General features: G+C 43.5%; 1 protein-coding gene across 2 annotated transcripts; it reads right to left on the reverse strand.

Moving 5' to 3' along the window:
* Nucleotides 1-39: 39 nt before the first annotated feature.
* ZNF775 (zinc finger protein 775) lies at nucleotides 40-14,168 on the reverse strand. 2 transcript variants are annotated; one of them, XM_072652319.1, is made up of 3 exons: nucleotides 14,008-14,168; nucleotides 4,615-4,729; nucleotides 40-2,520 (listed from the first exon to the last, which is right to left on the reverse strand). In XM_072652319.1, the coding sequence occupies exons 2-3, from the start codon at nucleotides 4,664-4,666 to the stop codon at nucleotides 839-841; spliced, it is 1,734 nt and encodes a 577-aa protein (XP_072508420.1). In that variant the 5' UTR covers nucleotides 4,667-4,729; nucleotides 14,008-14,168; the 3' UTR covers nucleotides 40-838. The 2 variants fall into 2 exon arrangements, with proteins under 2 accessions (XP_072508420.1, XP_072508419.1); XM_072652318.1 differs by having other exon boundaries at nucleotides 40-2,523; nucleotides 14,008-14,124.
* Nucleotides 14,169-18,527: the final 4,359 nt, after the last annotated feature.

Here is an 18,527-nt window from a genome sequence, read left to right on the forward strand (position 1 = left end):
GGAGATTTAGCAAGAGAGAAAAAGAAATGAGTGCTCAGACCATTTTAAACATTCAATCCTTCATTTTTCTTTTCAAAACATTCTTGATAAAGATATGTCTTGATAAAGTAAGTCATCGTCATCCTACCTTGAGTACCATTTTGTTCTTTAAATGACATGTGACATTGCTATTCTCCTGGAACCTCTATAGTATCGAACCACAATCAGGCACCATACTCACTGCTCTTGGGACAGGCCTCCCACACTTCTACCCTGGCCTGGGCTGGGACAGCTCCTTTATCCCACCTGTTTCATTAGAAGACTTCTGGCTTCCAATGTTAATGATGCATCTGAGTGCAGCTATGAAGACTCTTTCCTCTTAGGAGTGCCCATTCTCTGAGCCAGTATGGACCAGTATGGCACCTGGCTAAGATTAATTTGGCCTTCATCCTAGGCATCCTATGCCTATGAAGTCCTACACAAGTATTTGCGAAGGTTCCTCCCTAGGGTACTACCTCCATCTAGAGTCACTGTGTGTCCCCTGAAGAAAGGGGTAGGGAGAAAAACTGGAAGAAGTCAATCATTGGAGTTAATGTTATCTGGCCAAACCCAATCCCACTGTACTAAGGTACTAGGTCATCTCAGGACTCATCCAAAAGCTGTTTGGAGCTTTGAAGGAAATTCTGTCTTTTGAGTTATGGTTGGGGAGAAATCTCCCCAGGAAAGTTGCTGCTCTCAGGGGTCTTCTGTACCAGCAAGAAGGTCAACTATAACCCCTGCCCATCCCCTGCCCTCCCCCCTACACACACATGCACACAATCCCCAATTATGGAGACTTCCTGAGTCTCAGCCCCATCCATTAAGGTTCTTCCTTGATACTGTGTGCAGGGGCAAGCACTACCTGGCCCCTTCCTCTGTGGACACGATGGTGTTTAAGTAAGTGCTGCTTCTGGCTGAAGCCCTTGCCACAGTCAGCACATAGGTAAGGCCGCTCGCCTGTGTGGTTCCGCTGGTGCCGAGTCAAGTTGGGTTTTTGGCTGAAGCAACGCCCACAATCTGGGCAAGGGTAGGGTCGTTCCCCAGTGTGAATTCGCTGGTGGATGGTGAGTGCAGACCACCACGTGAAGCTCTTGCCACATTCATTACAGATGAACTGACGCTGCTCAGCAGTACCAGATGAAGGGATTCCTCCACCTGCTTGGACCATGCCTATAGGGCCCCTGTTCCAGCGTGCTTCCCTCTCCAGGAAGACAACCTCATCCCGTTGCAGGGCCTGGGAAGCTGGTGGCTGTAGAGGGAAGCCCAGGGCATAATTTGCAGGCTGCATTAAGCCTGACCCTGGTTCCACACTGGCCACTGCCACCACCATCCGGCCTCGGAGGGCTGCCCCATGAAGGATCTCAGCAGCAGCATGGGCCCTCTGGTGGGCCCGCAGGGCTGCCCGGTTGGGGCAGCTCTCCCCACAGCCAGGGCACAAGGAAGCCTTCTCCCCAACTCGGTGTGTGCGCTGGTGTTTGAGCAGATGCTGCTTCTGACGGAAGCCACGGCCACAATCAGGGCACAGGTGGGGTCGTTCACCTGTGTGGTTTCGGAGGTGCCGTGTCAGGTTGGGCTTCTGGCTAAAGCGCCGCCCACACTCTGGGCAGGCATACGGCTGTTCTCCTGTATGGATCCGCTGGTGAATGTTCAGCGATGACCACCATGTAAAACTCTTCCCACACTCATTGCAGATGAACTGGCGCTGTTCCCCAGAGCCAGCAGCAGAGGTACGAGCCTTGGCAGGTGGCCCAGACCTCCACTCTCCACCAGTTTCTACCCAAGGGCAGCCTGATGATTCTCGTGTTGCCAATGAGGGCCGGCGGGGTTTCCGGGTCACCTTGTCTCTGAGGAGCTTCTGCAGCTCAGCTCGGGCCAGCTGGCGATCACGGGCATGGGTCCTCTGGTGGACCCGGAGGGCCACTTTGTGACGGAAACGTCGCTCACACTCAGGGCAGGAGTGGATTGCGGGGCGGGAATGCGTCTTCTGGTGTTTGAGCAGATGTTGTTTCTGGCTAAAGCGCCTCTCGCACTCAGAGCAGTGGAAGGGCCGCTCACCTGTGTGATGCCTCTGGTGCCTAACCAGGTTTGGCTTCTGGCTGAAGCTCTTGCCACATTTGCCACAGTGATAAGGTTTCTCTCCTGTGTGAGTGCGCTGGTGGATATTCAGTGATGACCACCAACTAAACCTCTTCCCACAGTCTGGACATGCAAAGTGTCCCTCACCTACTGAAAACTGTGGGCCAAGAGGAGAGGGTGCTGCTGTGGACCCACGGCCCACTGACCCTCCCATCCACTGAGCAGTGGGAATTCTCCCAGGGCCTTGGGCCTCTTCCCACCCTCCTGGGGCTCGAGGCTTCCCCAAAGCCTGGAGAAGTGGATGACCCAGGGGATGCTGGAAGATGTTCTCCTTGTCCTTCTCTGGCAGAATAGAAGGGGTCTCTAGGGCCTGGGGAAGCCACTCCTGCTTCTCCCACTTGATCGTCACCATGATGCTGCTGTCACCTGCTGAAAAGGAGGAGATGAGCAGAAATGATTTTCAGTAATTGATTCTGGAATAGAAAAGAAGAAGGCATGCGGCACAAAGGAGAAACAGAATAAAAGATACAGGAATGAGAAAGGTGACCGAGAAAGACTACATTGAAGGGGAGAAAAAGAAAAAAGAGAGGAAACTATGCATGGAGGAAAAAATAAGAAATTAGGGAGCAAAGAGTGAAAGGAAGGTGGAAATAAAGAGAGATGAGAATGGGAAAGTATGGAAGAATGAAGAAATTAAAAAATGAAATGAAGGGAGGAGAGTATGGGAAAGAAGATGAGAGAGAAGGGAAAAGGAGAGAAAATTGAAGCCTAGAAAGACAGGAAGAAAAGTGAGGTTAGAGTCCCTTCGCTGCACTGACACAACCCTATGGGCCCAGGCAGGCCAAAGAGGGAGCCAGAAGGAACACGCAGGCCTTTAAAAAACACAGTCTATGCTGAAGGTCCAGAAAAAGGTTTAACTGCAACAACAAACCCACTCCCCAGCAAACCTCCTATATTTCCTTCCTATCTGCCATCACCAGATTAGGGCAGGTGTCATTGGATAATTGTTTTCCTGGGTCTGTTCACTTGGCTCTGCATCATTTCACAGAGTGCAAGGGCTTCAAGAGGTCCTTCTTCATTGGTCTAGGACCTTTCCTGAATTCCTTCTTGATGTTCAGCTGTATTCTGTGTAGGAGGGCAGGTGGTGATGAATTACCCCTTGGCATCTATATAGGTGCAAGGCTGCATAGCCCAATGCAGGGTAGGGAGGGAGACAGTTGGTTTTTGGCGACTTCCTCTCTGGCTCAGTGACATCTCTACTGAGAAGGTCTATAGGGGACTTGTTTAACACTTCTCTAAGGAATCATTACTTTTCCAGTAAAACTTTGGCCACTTAGAACTAGAAATTGAAGCAGTTGGGAGGGTCATGCATTCTCTACCATTGGGAATGGTCAAGTCGATATGAGGGCCACTTTTCAGAATGACAGAGAGAGGGTTCCCGCTTCAGATCATGGTTCCATTGGAGGACATCTAAGATCTCTTCCAACTCTGATGCTGGGAATCTGTTTCATGATTCTGCTGTGGTAACACCATAAAGTATTATTATCCCAAAAAGTGAGGCACTGAGGCTTTAAGTGATTTGCTGTGTCCCATGGTTGTTAATGACAGTGCTATGACTAGAACCCAAACCCCTCCAGACAGCTTGCCAGTTTCCTGTATCAAATACAGACAGATTTGCCTGTATCAAATACAAACAGATTCTCATTTAAACCTAAAAGAGGGTAATAGAAAGGGGAAGCAGAGGTTGTTTTGTTTTTTTTTTAATCATTTTATTCATAGGCTCAGGGGATCTTAATGCTGGAAGAAAGCTTAGAAAATGTGTAGTTCAACCCCCTTATTTTACCAATGAGGAAACTGCCCCAAGAGCCATGAAGTGACTTTCCTGTGGCTACATAGCTAGTTAGTATCAGAGGCAGGACAAGAACAAGTCCCAAGTCTAGTACTCTTTACACTACATAAGCAGGGGAAGGAAATGAGAATTTTTATAGTAACTACTATGTGCCAAGCAATGCGTCAAGTGCTTTATAAATATCAAAATATTGATACAGAATATCATCCCACTACTGTTACCTTTTGTGGTCTGGTGCCCTTTATGTTTAGGTACATTAGTAAGGGTTATCTTAATAGAAAAGGGTTTCTCAAGAAAACAATGGGTTATATGCTCCTGGCGCTGTGAAGAAATTTACACTTTCTGTACTCTGGGGTAAGGTGTAGAGAAGGGGGAATAATGCCTTGATCCCTCCAAGAAACTCAGTCAAGGCACCCAGCCTCCTACATATATATCAGGCCTGTTTGGTGAATATTGTTTGACCGTAGCTCCAATTTCTGTGGGGCACCCAAACTCATTCTTCCTCCCTAAACCATGGGAAAGGAAAGATCCAGGCAAAACAGGAACCACAGCAAGCATCCAGCTGAGAGGGCTGAACATAGAGTTAAGGAATAGGGGAATAAGAAAGACATCAGGGAAAATGAATTTGGGTGGGTACCAAGGGCCCAGCCATTGCTTATTCCTTTACTTACCTGAACAAGAACTCAGAGGGAAATCTCTGCCTTTACATGCCTCTTGAGTCATTACCACAAGATCTGACCCCCATCCTTTAATGTGAGGGTCACAGGACTGGGAAAGTTGGGTGGCCTATGGGACAGGAAAGAAATGAGGGGTTTTAAAACTCAGTACCATTATAATATCTTACATGTGCATACTGTATTATTTGATCCTTTCCAAGAGGCTTTCACATCCCTGTAATGATCTTTATAAAGGTTTAATGATGACGGATTATCATCATAAATATCATAGCATCCTTAAGAAGAAAAAAAGACAAGTATACACAGCTACCAAGTTTGCAAATGACTCAAAGATAGAAGGGACAGCTAATAATAAATTGGAAAAAAATTAGGATCCAAAAAGATTTTACAGGCTAGAAAGTTAAGCTGAAATGTAAAGTCTTTTATTTTGGTTCAAAACAAATTCAGAAGTACAAATTGGGGAAATTCTGACATATTTGGAAAAGACCAGAGAACTTCTCAGTGAGAGTCAACGTGTGACAAAGCAGCCCAAAGGGTACCTTTGGCTGTACTGATGGAGGGAGGGTATCCAGAACAACTGAAAGTCCTACTATATTTTGTCCTAGTTCATGTATATCTAGAGTACCATGTGCAGTTCTGAATGCCATATTTTAAGTACTAGAGAATGTCCAGGGAAGGGCAGCCAATATGGTAAAAGGCCTCTAAGATCAATGAAAGGAAATGAAGATATTTACCCTAAAGAGGAGGCTTCAGGAGGACATCTATAACGCCAATGTAATACCCATATTAGCTGCTATGAATATGCATACATATTTCCAGGGTAAATTTGAAAAATACAATAAACTCTCTTCCTCAAAGGCAAAACCAAAATATTTATTTGGGATAGCATTAGAATACCAGGAGGTAAGATTTATCAGGGTACATATCACTAATCAGGGAGCACCAACATCTTCAACCTTCTTTCTGTTAGGCCTCCCCACAAAAACAAGTTCCCCTAGACAAATTCCTCCCTCCACCCACTCATAGCTTGCTTCTCTATGTTCCTTGGGCCAACTGCTCCCACTCACAGCTTGCTTCTCTCTCTTTACTCTGCCTGTTCTCACTCTCTGATCATGCTTTCTCTCTGTCTGTCTGTCTGTCTGTCTGTCTGTGTCTGTCTGTCTGTCTCTCTCTCTCTCTCTCTTTCTCTCTCTCTCTCTCTCCTCCTTGGGCAAACTCCTCCCAGTGTAAGCTCCATGTTACCCCAGGCTCCATGCGACCACAGGCTCTTTGTGTTAGGCCTATTAATGGGTGGGGAAGATCTTCCCATTCTATTAACATTACAACATTATAAAGAAAGTTCAAAATAATTGAACTATTATTGATGTACACTATTAGAAATAGCAATGAATTGCTTGGTTTTGCTGGAAAAAAAAATTCTTTTCCTTTTTTAATCTTTGTTGAATTTGTAGGGGTGATAGGGAAGGATATATTTGGAAATAAATGTAATATAAAACCAAAAGGTATCAATAAAAACATTTATCATGGATCCTGATGCTTTGCTAAAGTCAACAATTATTTCAATTAATTTCTTGGCTGATAATGAGTTTCTGAGTAAATGACACCATAAACAAATGGGGATATTTTTGTGTCCTCTTTACTTGTTTTTGCCTTGAATATTTTTTTCTTAACTCTTTGTATTTTCTAGCACACCTAAAACTAAGTCAAATCACAGTAGAGAAAGGAAGCATCCTAGCTTTATTCTTTCATTATGAAAGCCAGAAGAATTTTTCTCTTCTATAAAGATTGTGATTTTAGATAAGAATAGGATAAGAACTAGTTTTATATGTATACATATATATTTTAATCATAGTTTTTAAATAAGTCCTACATACCTATGCTGTGTATAATTTTTAGTCTAAATGAGTGTTGTCTTTTGTCAAAGATTCCCCCTTGCATCTACTGATATAACCATATTATTTTGGATGTTTTGATGTGTTGCTTCCTAATGTTAAATGATCCATGCATCAGGTTAGCTAAAGTTTTGTCATTTTTATTAGTTTTATAAAAGAAACAATGTTACTTTTATCAGTTCTATAGTTTCAGGAGGTTTTTATTAATTTTTTTGTTTGGTTTGGTTTTCCAATGTATCTATTTCTCCCTTAATTATCAAATTTTTCTCTTTGGTGCTTATTTTGGGTGTATTTATTAATTTTAAAAATTTGTAGTTCATGAGTTTTCTGTTTTACTAATTTATATTCTTAGGAATATATTTTATCTTCTATGTTGCTTTAGCTGAATCCCAGAAATTATGGAATGTTACCTCATCATCATCATTCCCATTTACATAGTTAGTTATTTTTCTTTAACAAATTCATTAATCAAGATGAATAATGAAGTCTTTACTTAGGTTTGTATATATTGTTTGTGTTCCCAGCATTAACTGCCATTTTTATTTTGTTCTCTGTAAAGGATATGTTTAGCATTTCTATTTTTCTTATATTAATTTATAATTTCTCTGTGTCCTAATACATGGCTATAGTATTTGTAATGATGTCGAGAAATATATACATTCCTTCATTTTCCCAGTTACTTTAAACCTTTCAGAACAAAATTCTTTATCAGTTTGTTTAGGTCTAGCCATTCTATAAGACAATTTGGAATTATCCCTGAAAAATTCCTAAAATGTGTATGCCCTCTGACTCAGAGATAGCACTACTAGGCCTATGTGCCAAAGATATAGAAAGAGAAAAAGGACCCATATGGATAGTAGCAATTTTTGTTATAGTATAGAACTGGAAACTAAAAGATGCCTATCTGTTGCACAATGGCTGAAGAAGATTTTATGGATGAATGTAATGGAATATTCTTGCATTGTTAGAAATGATGAAAGGGACAGTTTCATAGAAACCTTGGAAGATTTGTATAAACTCATACAGAGAAAAGTAAGCAGAATTAGAAGAATTTATATAACATCACTGTCAAAACAGAAACAACTTTTGACTTAACTCTGAATGGAACAACCAATCACAATTCAGGAAGCCAGATGAAGAAGCATGAAACCCATCTCTTGACAAAGAGATTATGGAATTAAAGTGCAGAATGAGACACACATTTGCAGACACATTCAATTGGGAATTTGTTTTCATTGACTCTGAATATTTGTTACAACAGTCTATCTTTCTTTCTTCCTTCTTTTCTTCCTCCCTCCCTCTTCTCTTTCTCTCTTTCCTTATTTCTCTTTTTCTGCAATTTGGAAAAGGGGAAGGTAGGAGAGACAGGGGGACTAATAGGAGGGTCCAGAAAAGAAAAAGGGATCACTGAAGCAAGGTTTTAATACACAAAAGAAAACAAGTAAGGCCAGAAGGAAACATAGACAACGATAACAAGGATAGCTTTGAAAGTTTCATGCTGGAGGCGGGGGGAGAGAGGAGATGGTGCAACCAATATGACAGAGTAGAAGGACACACCTCTAGAAGTTCTACTCTCACAGCCCATAAAATACCTGTAAAAATGACTCTAAACAAATTCTAGAGTCACAGAAGCCACAAAATGACAGAGTGAAAGACAGGCAGCCTGGAAGGCCAACAGGAAAGATCTATCACACCAGGCATGGAACAGAGTGCAGCCCAGTCTTGGCTGGCCATGGCAGGGACAGGACTGCAGCAGGCTTCAGGGCACCACTGGCAGCAGCTGCAATTCTCAGATTCCTCAACCCCCAAATGCCAAGGGCTGCTTCAAAGGTCAGTAAGAGGGCTCTTTCACCTGGGTGAGAAGGGAATGCAGCGTCTAGCCTTGGCCACAGGTGGCAGCAGCTTCCATTGTTGGAGCCCTGGCCTAAACACTCTTGGGGTATTGAGCTGCTAGTTTTGATTTCAGCCCTCAGTGGTAGCTCTGGGGTGATGAGGAGCGTTGGCATAGTGGAGCTGGTGGAGGCTCTGGAGAGGGAATTCTACTGGCAGATCCTGGGCAGAAAAGAGTACTTATAGTTGCTCTCAGACCAAAGTGCAGGTCAGGAGAGGAGTAAACTTCTTTCCCTTGATTGTGCCACCTTGGAGGAACTGAGAACTTACAGGTCCCCAGAGTACACCCTCCCCTTGACAAAGAACTCAAAAGTCAAGTAACTGATTGAGAAAATGCCCAAAAAAAGGGAAAAAGAATAAGACAAAAGAAGGTTACTTTCTTGGTAAGCAGGTATTTTCTTCCATCCTTTCAGATGAGGAAGAACAATGAATACCATCAGAAGAAGACCAAAAAGTCATGGCTTCGGCATCTAAAATTTTCAAAATAAATATGCAATGGTCTCAGGCCATGGAAGAGCTCAGAAAGGATTTTGAAAGTCAAGTAAGAGAGGTGGAGGAAAAATTGGGAAGAGAAATGAGAGCAATGCAAAAAAATCATGAAAAGCAAGACAACAGCTTGCTAAAGGAGACCCAAAAAAAAAATGCTGGAGTAAACAACAGCTTTAAAAGTAGACTAACCCAAATGGCAAAAAAGGCCCAAAAAGCCAATGAGAAAAATGCTTTAAAAAAGCAGAATTAGCCAAATGGAAAAGGAGGTTCAAAAGCTCACTGAAGAAAATAGTTTTTTAAAAATTAGAATGGAGCAGATGGAAGCTAATGACTTTATGAGAAACCATGAAATTACAAAACAAAACCAATAGAATGAAAAAATAGAAGACAATGTGAAATATCTCATTGGAAAAACAACTGACCTCAAAAATAGATCCAGGAGAGACAATTTAAAAAATATTGGACTACCTGAAAGCCATGATCAAAAACAGAGCTTTGACATCATCTTTCATGAGATTAACAAGGAAAACTGCCCTGATATTCTGGAACCAAAGAATAAAATAAATATTGAAAGAATTCACTGATCACCTTCTGAAAGAGATCAGAAAATAAAAACTATATTGTAGCCAAATTCCAGAATTCCCAGGTCAAGGAAAAATATTGCAAGCAGTCAGAAAGAAACAATTCAAACACTGCAGAAATACAATCAGGATAACACAGGATCTGGCAGCTTCTACATTAAGGGATCAAAGGGTTTGGAATATGATATTCCAGAATTCAAAGGAACTAGGATTAAAACCAAGAATCACCCACCAGCAAAACTCAGTATAATAATTCAAGGGAAAAAATAGTTATTCAATGAAATAGAGGACTTTCAAGCATTCTTGATGAAAAGACTAGAGCTGAATAGAAAATCTGACTTTCAAACACAAGAATGAAGAGAAGCATGAAAAGGTAAACAGCAAAGAGAAGTCATAAGGGACTTACTAAAGTTGAACTGTTTACATTCCTACATGGAAAGATAATATATGTAATTCTTGAAACTTTTCTCAGTATTTGGGTAGTTGGAGGGATTATACACACACACACACACACACACACACACACACACACACACATAGACAGAGGGCAGAGAGTGAGTTGAATAGGAAGGGATGATATCTAAAAAAATAAAATTAAGGGGTGAGAGAGGAATATAATGGGAGGTGAAAGGGAGAAATGGAATGGGGCAAATTATCTCATGAAAAAAGGCAAGAAAAAGTTTTTTCAATGGAAGGAAAAAGGTGGAGGTGAGAGGGAAAAAGTGAAGCTTACTCTCATAACATTTGGCTTAAGGAGGGAATAACATGCACACTAAATTTTGTATGAAAATCTATTTTACACTGTAGCAAAGTAGAGGAGAAAAGGATAAGTGGAGTGTGGGGAGTAATAACAGAAGGGAGGGTAAATAAGAGGAAGCAGGTAATTAGAAGTAAACACTTTTGGGGAGGGATAAGGTCAAAAGAGAGAATAGAATAAATGGGGGGCAGGATAGGATGGAGGGAAATATAGTTGGTCTTTCACAACATGACTATATGGAAATCTTTAGCAAAATTACACATATTTAGCCCATATTGAATTGCTTGCCTTCTCAGTGGGGATAGGTGAGGAGGGAGGAAGGAGAGAAGTTGGAACTCAAATGTTTTAGGAAAGAATATTGAGAATTGTTTTTGCATGTAACTGGGAAATAAGAAATACAGGTAATGGAGTATAGAAATCTATCTTGCTCTACAAGAAAAGACAGAAGATGGGGATAAGGGAAGGGAGGGGTGTGATAGAAGGGAGGGTAGATTGGGGCAAGGGATAATCAGAATGCAAGGTGTTTTGGGGTGAGGGAGGGGAGAGATGGGGAGAAAATTTGGAACTCAAAATCTTGTGGAAATGAATGCTGAAAACTAAAATTAAATAAATAAATTGGAAAAAAGAAAGCTTCATGCTGAATTTATTATTTACTTAAAAAAGAAAAAAAGCTATATGGAGTAAAAATTCTGTTTCATGAACTATATTCTTTTTCTGTTCTTTTTTAAATATGATTTTATTTGATGCTTAAGTTCAGAATAAAAATAAAACAAAATGCTTCTTTTTACCCCTAAGATGCTAGGAATATTATGAAAGGGATACACAGAAAGGTAACGGACAAACTTATTCTCCAAACCTCAAATGTTAAACATCACCATATCTCCCAAATCTTCAAAGACTTCAAAGTTTCAGACAGCCCAAAAGAAGTCCCATTTTTATCCATCAGAGGATTAGCTTATTGGGGGAGAGAAAGGAAGGGAAGAAGGAAGGGAGGGGGAGAGAAGGGAGGAAGAGAGGGAGGAAATAAAGAAAGAGCCCAAGAAGAGTGCAACTTCCTAGATGGCAGGTGCATGTTATTCAAAGAAATGCTGCATATTCAGGACCTAGTCTTGAGCCATGAAGACAATATTTATAAAAGATAATCATGCCCTCCCCAAACCTGACGTTCCCCACATCATGGGCAGAATTCTTATGCAAAGGGATTCATCCTTCAGAGAACTAACTTTGCTCTGACATAAGTAGAGTGGAACTAGGAATGCAAAATAAAAAAAGGATCCCACACTCAAGGAGGAAGAACTTGTAGGAAGGTGATGGGGAATTAGAATGGATTCTATATACCAATGACAGAAGTGGAAAGAAGGGAGACTTGTACATTTTTATAACACAACAACACAAGCACCATGCACACACACCATAGGTCAGAGAGTGAAAACAGCTGTATCAGATGCTACAGAGGGCCTTGCTGACAACAGCAAATCACAAGGAATGGTCAAAATCAAGACCTCACTCCCTGAACCAGTTTTCACAGTGCATATAGCCATTTAGATACAAGACATTTCACCCCTTACAGTTTGCTGGTTTCTAGTCCCTTCTTCTTCTATCTAGTTCCTTTACATCTAGCAGCATCCTCCACCCAGCCTACCAACACTACTACAATGATCTCCATCAACACACATTACTCTCCTTGAGTTATCTTTCCAACACAGATAACACCCCCCCCCCCAATGTCCTGAACACATGTTACTCAGCTGAAGCTGAATGCAACCAGAATGAGGCCACCTGAGTTCTGCTTCCAAATAAAATGTTCTCAGATCAGGAAAGGGTGGTTGGTCATAATAATCACCCACTTTGCCTCTGAGTCTTTTACTACCCACTCCACTCTCCACCCCAGCTTCATCCTTCTCTTCTGTCACATCCTCCTAACCACTCCTCCACCGTACACATGATCTCTCCACAATGCCCTTGCCCACCGTCCATTATTCACAAGCCTACTGGGCATCCTATCCCTGCACCCAAGCTAGTCCCAGTTCCTCAGGCTACAGCCCTGGCCTCCCACCCCATTCCATTCCCCCTCCCCCTTCCCTCTTAGGGAGGAGGACTCAACCCAGGGGCCAGCTTCAAGGCAGCTGCCATGGAAACGCCTGGAGAGATCACAAAAGGACTTATGGCAGGCACTGTGCGCCAAGGCGGGAGGTCTGGGGGATGAAGGGGAGACAAAAGGGCTTTCTTTTCAGAAGAGATGGCAAGGGCCAGGCACACGCTAGGGCAATGAGGGCTGCTGGAGCGTGGCACGAGAGTATAGGGTTGGGAATGGGGGCTGGGAAATCTCCCAGATTGGCTGATGTAGGCCCCAAAGGTACAAGGAAATGAAATGGATGAGGCAGGAAGTCTTTACTCAGTCACACCCTCCTTTCTGAGTTTGTTTCTCTGATTGGACCATATCCTTCCTCAGAGCCGACCCCCTTTTTCCCCCCTGCCAAGGTGCTGGTCACCAACAATGCCAGCCTACAGGGCTGATGTGGATAGGATGGGATATTAGACACAGTGTCTGCTTACACTCTCCATCTGTACTCTCAAACTTAAAGAAAAAAGGCACCAAGAGCTGTTATTCTCCACAGATAATGGCCCCTCTACCTCTTCCTATTTTCAGACCCCACATCCAAATTTCTGTTCTGCCACCTTTCTTTGAGGAAACTACCAGAGAGAATGTGAATCTCTCTTTGGCTCCTCCCTGCAGCTGTTCCCTGCACCTAGCAAACTCCCCTTTCTCTGCCAATCCAGAACCTAAGATATCTTTTGACAAGACCCAACTCAAGTCTCACACGCTCCAGGAGAGTATCTCTAACTATCCCAGCTCACCTTAATTTCTTCTCCTCTCCTACAGCATTTACTGATGGGAACTTCAAGCATGGGCCCATAGGAGAAGCCTAACTGATCCACCTCTTTTGGTCTTAAATATGGATCCTAACCAGATCCTAAACTCTAAGTGCAAGGACTCCCTACATGGTGGTTTTGCACGGGAGAAGAATGCAAAGGGGATTAAAGGTCACCTCTGGACCACGATAATGGAGCGAAGGGAAAATGTTCAGATTTGGGGGGAGTGGGGTGGGGGTGAATTACACTGGACCTAGGCTTCGGTCAGCGTGGTGACCAGCTGCCACCATCAGCTTCATCGTGTTTGTATGTGTGTGTGTGTGTGTGTGCGCGCCCAGCAGCTCCACTGCTCTGACCTGTCACTCCCACCACCACCACCACATCAAGGCTGCCTCGGTGGTCTCTCACTGAGGGAAACTCCGCCCCGTTCGTATCCATCGAACACATCCACACACATCCACCCACAAGTTGGGAACACACACGCACAGATACAGACACTGCACCTATACACGACAGGATCGCCTTAGATTCCGAAGTGGCCTGGGATTCCAAGCCTCCTACTTTACAGCTAAGGAAACTGAGGCCCAGGGAGGGGGAGTGGCTTGCCAAGGTCACGCTGCAGCACTGAGTGGCAGGGCCGGCCTCGAACCCATCTTCTGGTCTCCGAATGCCAGGAGCCTGGGGCCCCAAGTCGAGGGCTGCTGGCACTTGACACCAGGCCACGCAGGAGGCAGGCGCTCAGAAGCAAACAGGGCCCCCAATGCTCCCACAAGCACGCACGAGCACCAGACACACGCAGATCAGTACACGCGCGCGTGCACACCCCACAAGTCCCTGGGGAGCCCCCCGCGGGCACGTGCACACGAAGTGACCAGGCGAGTTGGGGGACAGGCAGTGCTGTTACCTGATCCGAGCGGGTCAGGCCAGCGCCGACCGGGGAGGGAGGGCGAGGCCGCCGAGGCTCGTCCGAGGGGAGAAGCTGCAGCCGTGGAATGAAGCCCCCGAGAGAAGCAGGCTCCTCCCCGCACTGCGGGAGCCGGGATTGGCTGCCTCCCGGGGCTGCCCACCCCGGCCCGGGGGCCTGACCTATGACAGAGCGGCAGGCCGAACCACGGCCCGTCCCCCACCAGCTTATTGGCCGGCTTCTAGAGGGCAGGCTCCACCCAGAACCAGCTGGGAGCGCGCCCCTCTCCCACCCCCACCCCCCCAACCCCAGGCCAACTTTCCCATTGGGAACTTTGGCTGGCTCGAGTCCATGGCCAGGGCTAGGGATGGGGGAGGGCTTGGTCAAGGTTGGCAGGAGCCCTTCAGTTGTTTCCAAAGCCTGTGGTGGGGATGGCTTTCTAGCCTGCATCCCCCATTAACCTTGCTAAGCCTCTCAGAAGGTCCCTCAGGATAGCAGCAGTGGACCAGGAGTTGGGAATCTGGGTCCCAATCCTCCTTAGATTCAGCGCCTTCCCTCGGGGATCATCTGCAACGCATTCTAGATATGTCTGGTTATATGTTGTTTTCCCCATTAGATAGCAAGTTCCTTGATAGCAGGACCTTTTCTTTTGCCTCTTTGTGTATCCCTAACGCTTAGTATGGCGCCTAGGCACAGAGTAAGTGCGCAATAAATACTAGTTCTTGTTGAATCTTCTAATTGGCTGTCTCCGAGGATGACAATAAATAATACTGTGTCAGTATCAAATGACTATCCTCTGTGAAAGTGTTTCGAAGTGCCATGCAGATATGAAGAACGATGACTTTTTCCGAATGTCTGAGACCAAATCTGTCTAAAAGCAAACTCTGCCTACATTTTGGAAGCTGGTGCATTAATCCCCCACAAAAAAAAAATAATCCTGCTCCCAGTTTAAAGGTCAGTAATTTCACAAAACTGGGTACACTCTCCACAGATACAGTTCACAAGGCCTCTAAAACTTAGAAGTCTATGAGAACAGTAAACAAAGTACCCATAAATTAGGAAATGGCTAAAAAAAAATTGTGGCACATGAATTTAATGGAATATTTTGGCCATCAGAAACAACAAATGAGCTATTCAAAGAAACATGAGAAGACTAACATGAATTGATGGGGAGTAAAGTAAACAGATGGAAGAAAAAAAAATCTAACAAGAATGTACATGGAAAGAACTAAGATGAAACTAAATGTTGCATAATTATGACCAAGCCTGACAGCAAAAATGAGAAAAAGCACCTCCCTCCATTCAATGGAAGGGCGGGGTCATATGGGAGTACAGTATTGAATACAGTCAGATGCCATGATTTTAGTGAATTCCAGGGTTTTTTAAAATCTTAGTTAAAAGGGAAAGCTTACTCTGTGAGGGAGAGAGGATATATTTAGAAATAAATGATATAAAAATGAAAGACATCAATAAAACTTCTTAAATTGCTTTAAAGACTTGTTGGAGCCCAAAAATTCACACTAAAGCCAATCAAGTAACTATCTTTATGTACTTACCACTTCTATTGCCCTTCGAAGACAGAAGCAGTCATTACCAGATCTGTTCTGCCAGACTAATCTTCATACATCACTTTCATCAGGTCACTATTCCCCAATCAGGAACCTTCACAGGCTTCCCATTCCCTAGATGATAAGGTCCAAAGTCCTTTCCATGTCATGGAAAGATGAACTTGCATGGAGAAGACCTGAGTTTGAATTCTCCTTTATTATTACTAAATGTACTAGATGGATACCTAGTACAATCCTAGATTACTAGATATGCACCTCTAACCAATCATTTAAACTTTCTGAGCCGTGTTTTCTTTTTATATAAAGTGAAAATAATGTACATCCCAGGGCTGTGGTAAGAACCAAATGAGACAATGTACATACACAGCTTTGTAAACTACAAAGTGTTACATAAATGCCTTCTATAACTATAAATGTATATTGGTAGTGGCATTCAAGGAACTCCACAATGTGGGCCCAACTTACCTTTCTCATGTTATCTCCAAGTTTCACTCTTACCAAACACAAACCTTTCAGTCAGGCCAGTCTCTTCAAAATCCTTATTTCTTCCAGATTTCCCTCTGTATTGGTTCTCAGTCTCTAGGTCTCTCTCTGCATCTATCTTTGAATCTTATCAAACCTCCTAAACACCACCACAAGCGCAGAAGCTAATCTCCATTCCTGGAGTGAGGATTGTGTTGGTGAGAACTCAGAGCTACAGTAGTGTAAAGTTAATAGATCTTCCTCATCCATTAATAGGCCTAACACTTGGAGTCTATCTCACATGGAGCTCAGACTAGGAGGAGCTTGCCCAAGGAGAGAGAAGGAGGGAAGCAGGGAGAGGGAGGAAAGGAGGGAGAGGTAGAGGGAGACAGGGAGAGGAGGGGGGTGAGGAGAGAGAGAGAGAGAGAGAGAGAGAGAGAGAGAGAGAGAGAGAGAGAGAGAGAGAGAGAGAGGGAGCAAGCATGATCAGAGAGTGAGGGCAGGCAGAGCAGAGAGAGAGAGAGGCAAGCTGTGAGTGGGAGCAGTTGGCCCAAGAAGCAGAGAGAGAAAGAAGCAAGTTGTGAGTGGGTGGAGGGAGGAATTTGTCTAGGGGAACTTGTTTTTGTGGGGAGGTCTGACAGAAAGCTTTAAGATGTTGGTGCTCCCTGATTAGTGATAAGTACCCTGATAAATCTTACCTCCTGGTATTCTAATGATGTCCCAAATAAATATTTTGGTTTTGCCTTTGAGGAAGACAGTTTAGTATATTTTTCAAATTTACCCTGGATGTATGCATGTTCATAGCAGCTGTTATGGGCATCGAATTGGCACTACAAGTAGTCTGATGTTCTTTCTAGGGGAGTGATACTGGGCATCCCTCCCCCTCAAAGGACCCCAATGTTAGGGATGTATGAATCTAAAGGATCAAAGAATCCTGGGAGTCTTCGCAACGACTTTAATAAAGCAACTATCTCATTTTACAAATTAGGAAGATGAGTCCTAGAAAAATGAAACAATTTACCTCACGAAGTTTTAAAAAGCAAAGCTACTTCCTCCAGGTCCTCAGATTCTAGGGCCTACCCTAGAGGGTCCATAGCCTACCCTCAGGGTCAGCCTGTATAGTTATGTAGAGTAGGCACCTATCTCCTAGCAAGATCAAAGGAGCACCCAGCATCTTCTCTCCCAGTGCCTAAAATTCCACCACCAGAGATTCACTTAATCCTTTGTACCTCAAAAGCTTTTCAAAAATATTTTTTTTTCTGCTTCTTGGCAAAAAATGACAAGAGCACTGGACTAGAAGCTAATGTCAAAATACTTTAGAGGTACCCAGTTTCCCAGAGCCAAGGCCCAGCAAGTGGGCTATGTCCTGAACTTGGCATAATAATAATCTTTTGTACTCTGGATGATATCACCCTCTGGCAAAGTGTATTGCTTGGACTATTACCAGGTGTTCACCGAGGGATTTAGCTTCCCCTACTTCTCATGCCTATCTATCACATATTCACAATCCTTGTTCCTTGTCATAGACAAGTACTGCACTCATGTTCCCATAACAGAACTCTTGTTCTGTGACCCGAAAGGTGAGCACAACCTGCAAGACTTAAGACAATACTGCTCCCACAGGGTCCCCGTAAGCAGTAACTCAACACCTAAAAATGATTATGTCGTGTCCAGCCCACAATGTCCATATAACACATGCCTTTAGTCCAGCATGTTAAGCCCTCATTCTTGGGGGGGGAGGGGGGTTCCCATTTGTAAATGTCATTTTTCTTACTCTGAAATTAAACTTCTGTTTAGTGCCTTGACTCTCCTGTCTCTGGCCTGTTCTACCTGTTTGGCTTCAGTCACCCATAGGTTAGAGACTAGTTCCAGTACAGTAGGAAACCCTGGATCTAACTTTGTCATTAGAATCATACATTGTACAGTGAGAATCCACTTCAGGATCAGCTAATCTGACTCCTATGAACTTGGCCAGTGACTTTGGCCTGAGGAAGTTGGACAACACACTCTCTTAAGACCTTTTCTAGCTCTAAAATGCTGTAATTAGACAAAATACTACTGGGAGGGGAAGGTCTTTGCCAAAATAATATATTATGCAAAAATTCCTTGACTTTTGAGAACAAAATAGGTTAGGAGGCCATTCACAGGGAGGTGAAGAGAGCAAGAATACCAGATGGAGAAGAGATGGGGATGGAAAAGTGCAGAAAAGGAAGGCTGAGAAGGTTCCAGAGACAAACTTCATTGCTTCACAGTTTTATAGTAGGCTAGCCTTGGGTGGATAATATTGTTTGGGCCACACTGCCCTGAGACTAAGTCATTCTCCTAGTGGAAGAACATAGTTAGAGGGACCAATTAGGATAATATATAGTATTTACCTCCCTGTAATAATAATGACCTGTTAAATGATGGGGATAAGATGCTTTTTAAGGTCTTTTTTACTTGTAACGTTTTATAACTACTTCTGTATTGGGCCAAAAATAGACTGTGCTT

Source organism: Notamacropus eugenii, chromosome 3 (assembly GCF_028372415.1).
Source record: "Notamacropus eugenii isolate mMacEug1 chromosome 3, mMacEug1.pri_v2, whole genome shotgun sequence".
Lineage (NCBI taxonomy): Eukaryota > Metazoa > Chordata > Mammalia > Diprotodontia > Macropodidae > Notamacropus > Notamacropus eugenii.

Excerpts from the sequence above, each read along its gene's own strand:
- ZNF775 (XM_072652318.1), bottom strand. The coding sequence starts at position 4,666 with ATGACTCAAGAGGCATGTAAAGGCAGAGATTTCCCTCTGAGTTCTTGT. Across the intron at positions 2,524-4,614 it reads CCCTCTGAGTTCTTGTTCAG|CAGGTGACAGCAGCATCATG; the intron begins GTAAGTAAAGGA and ends CCTCCTTTTCAG.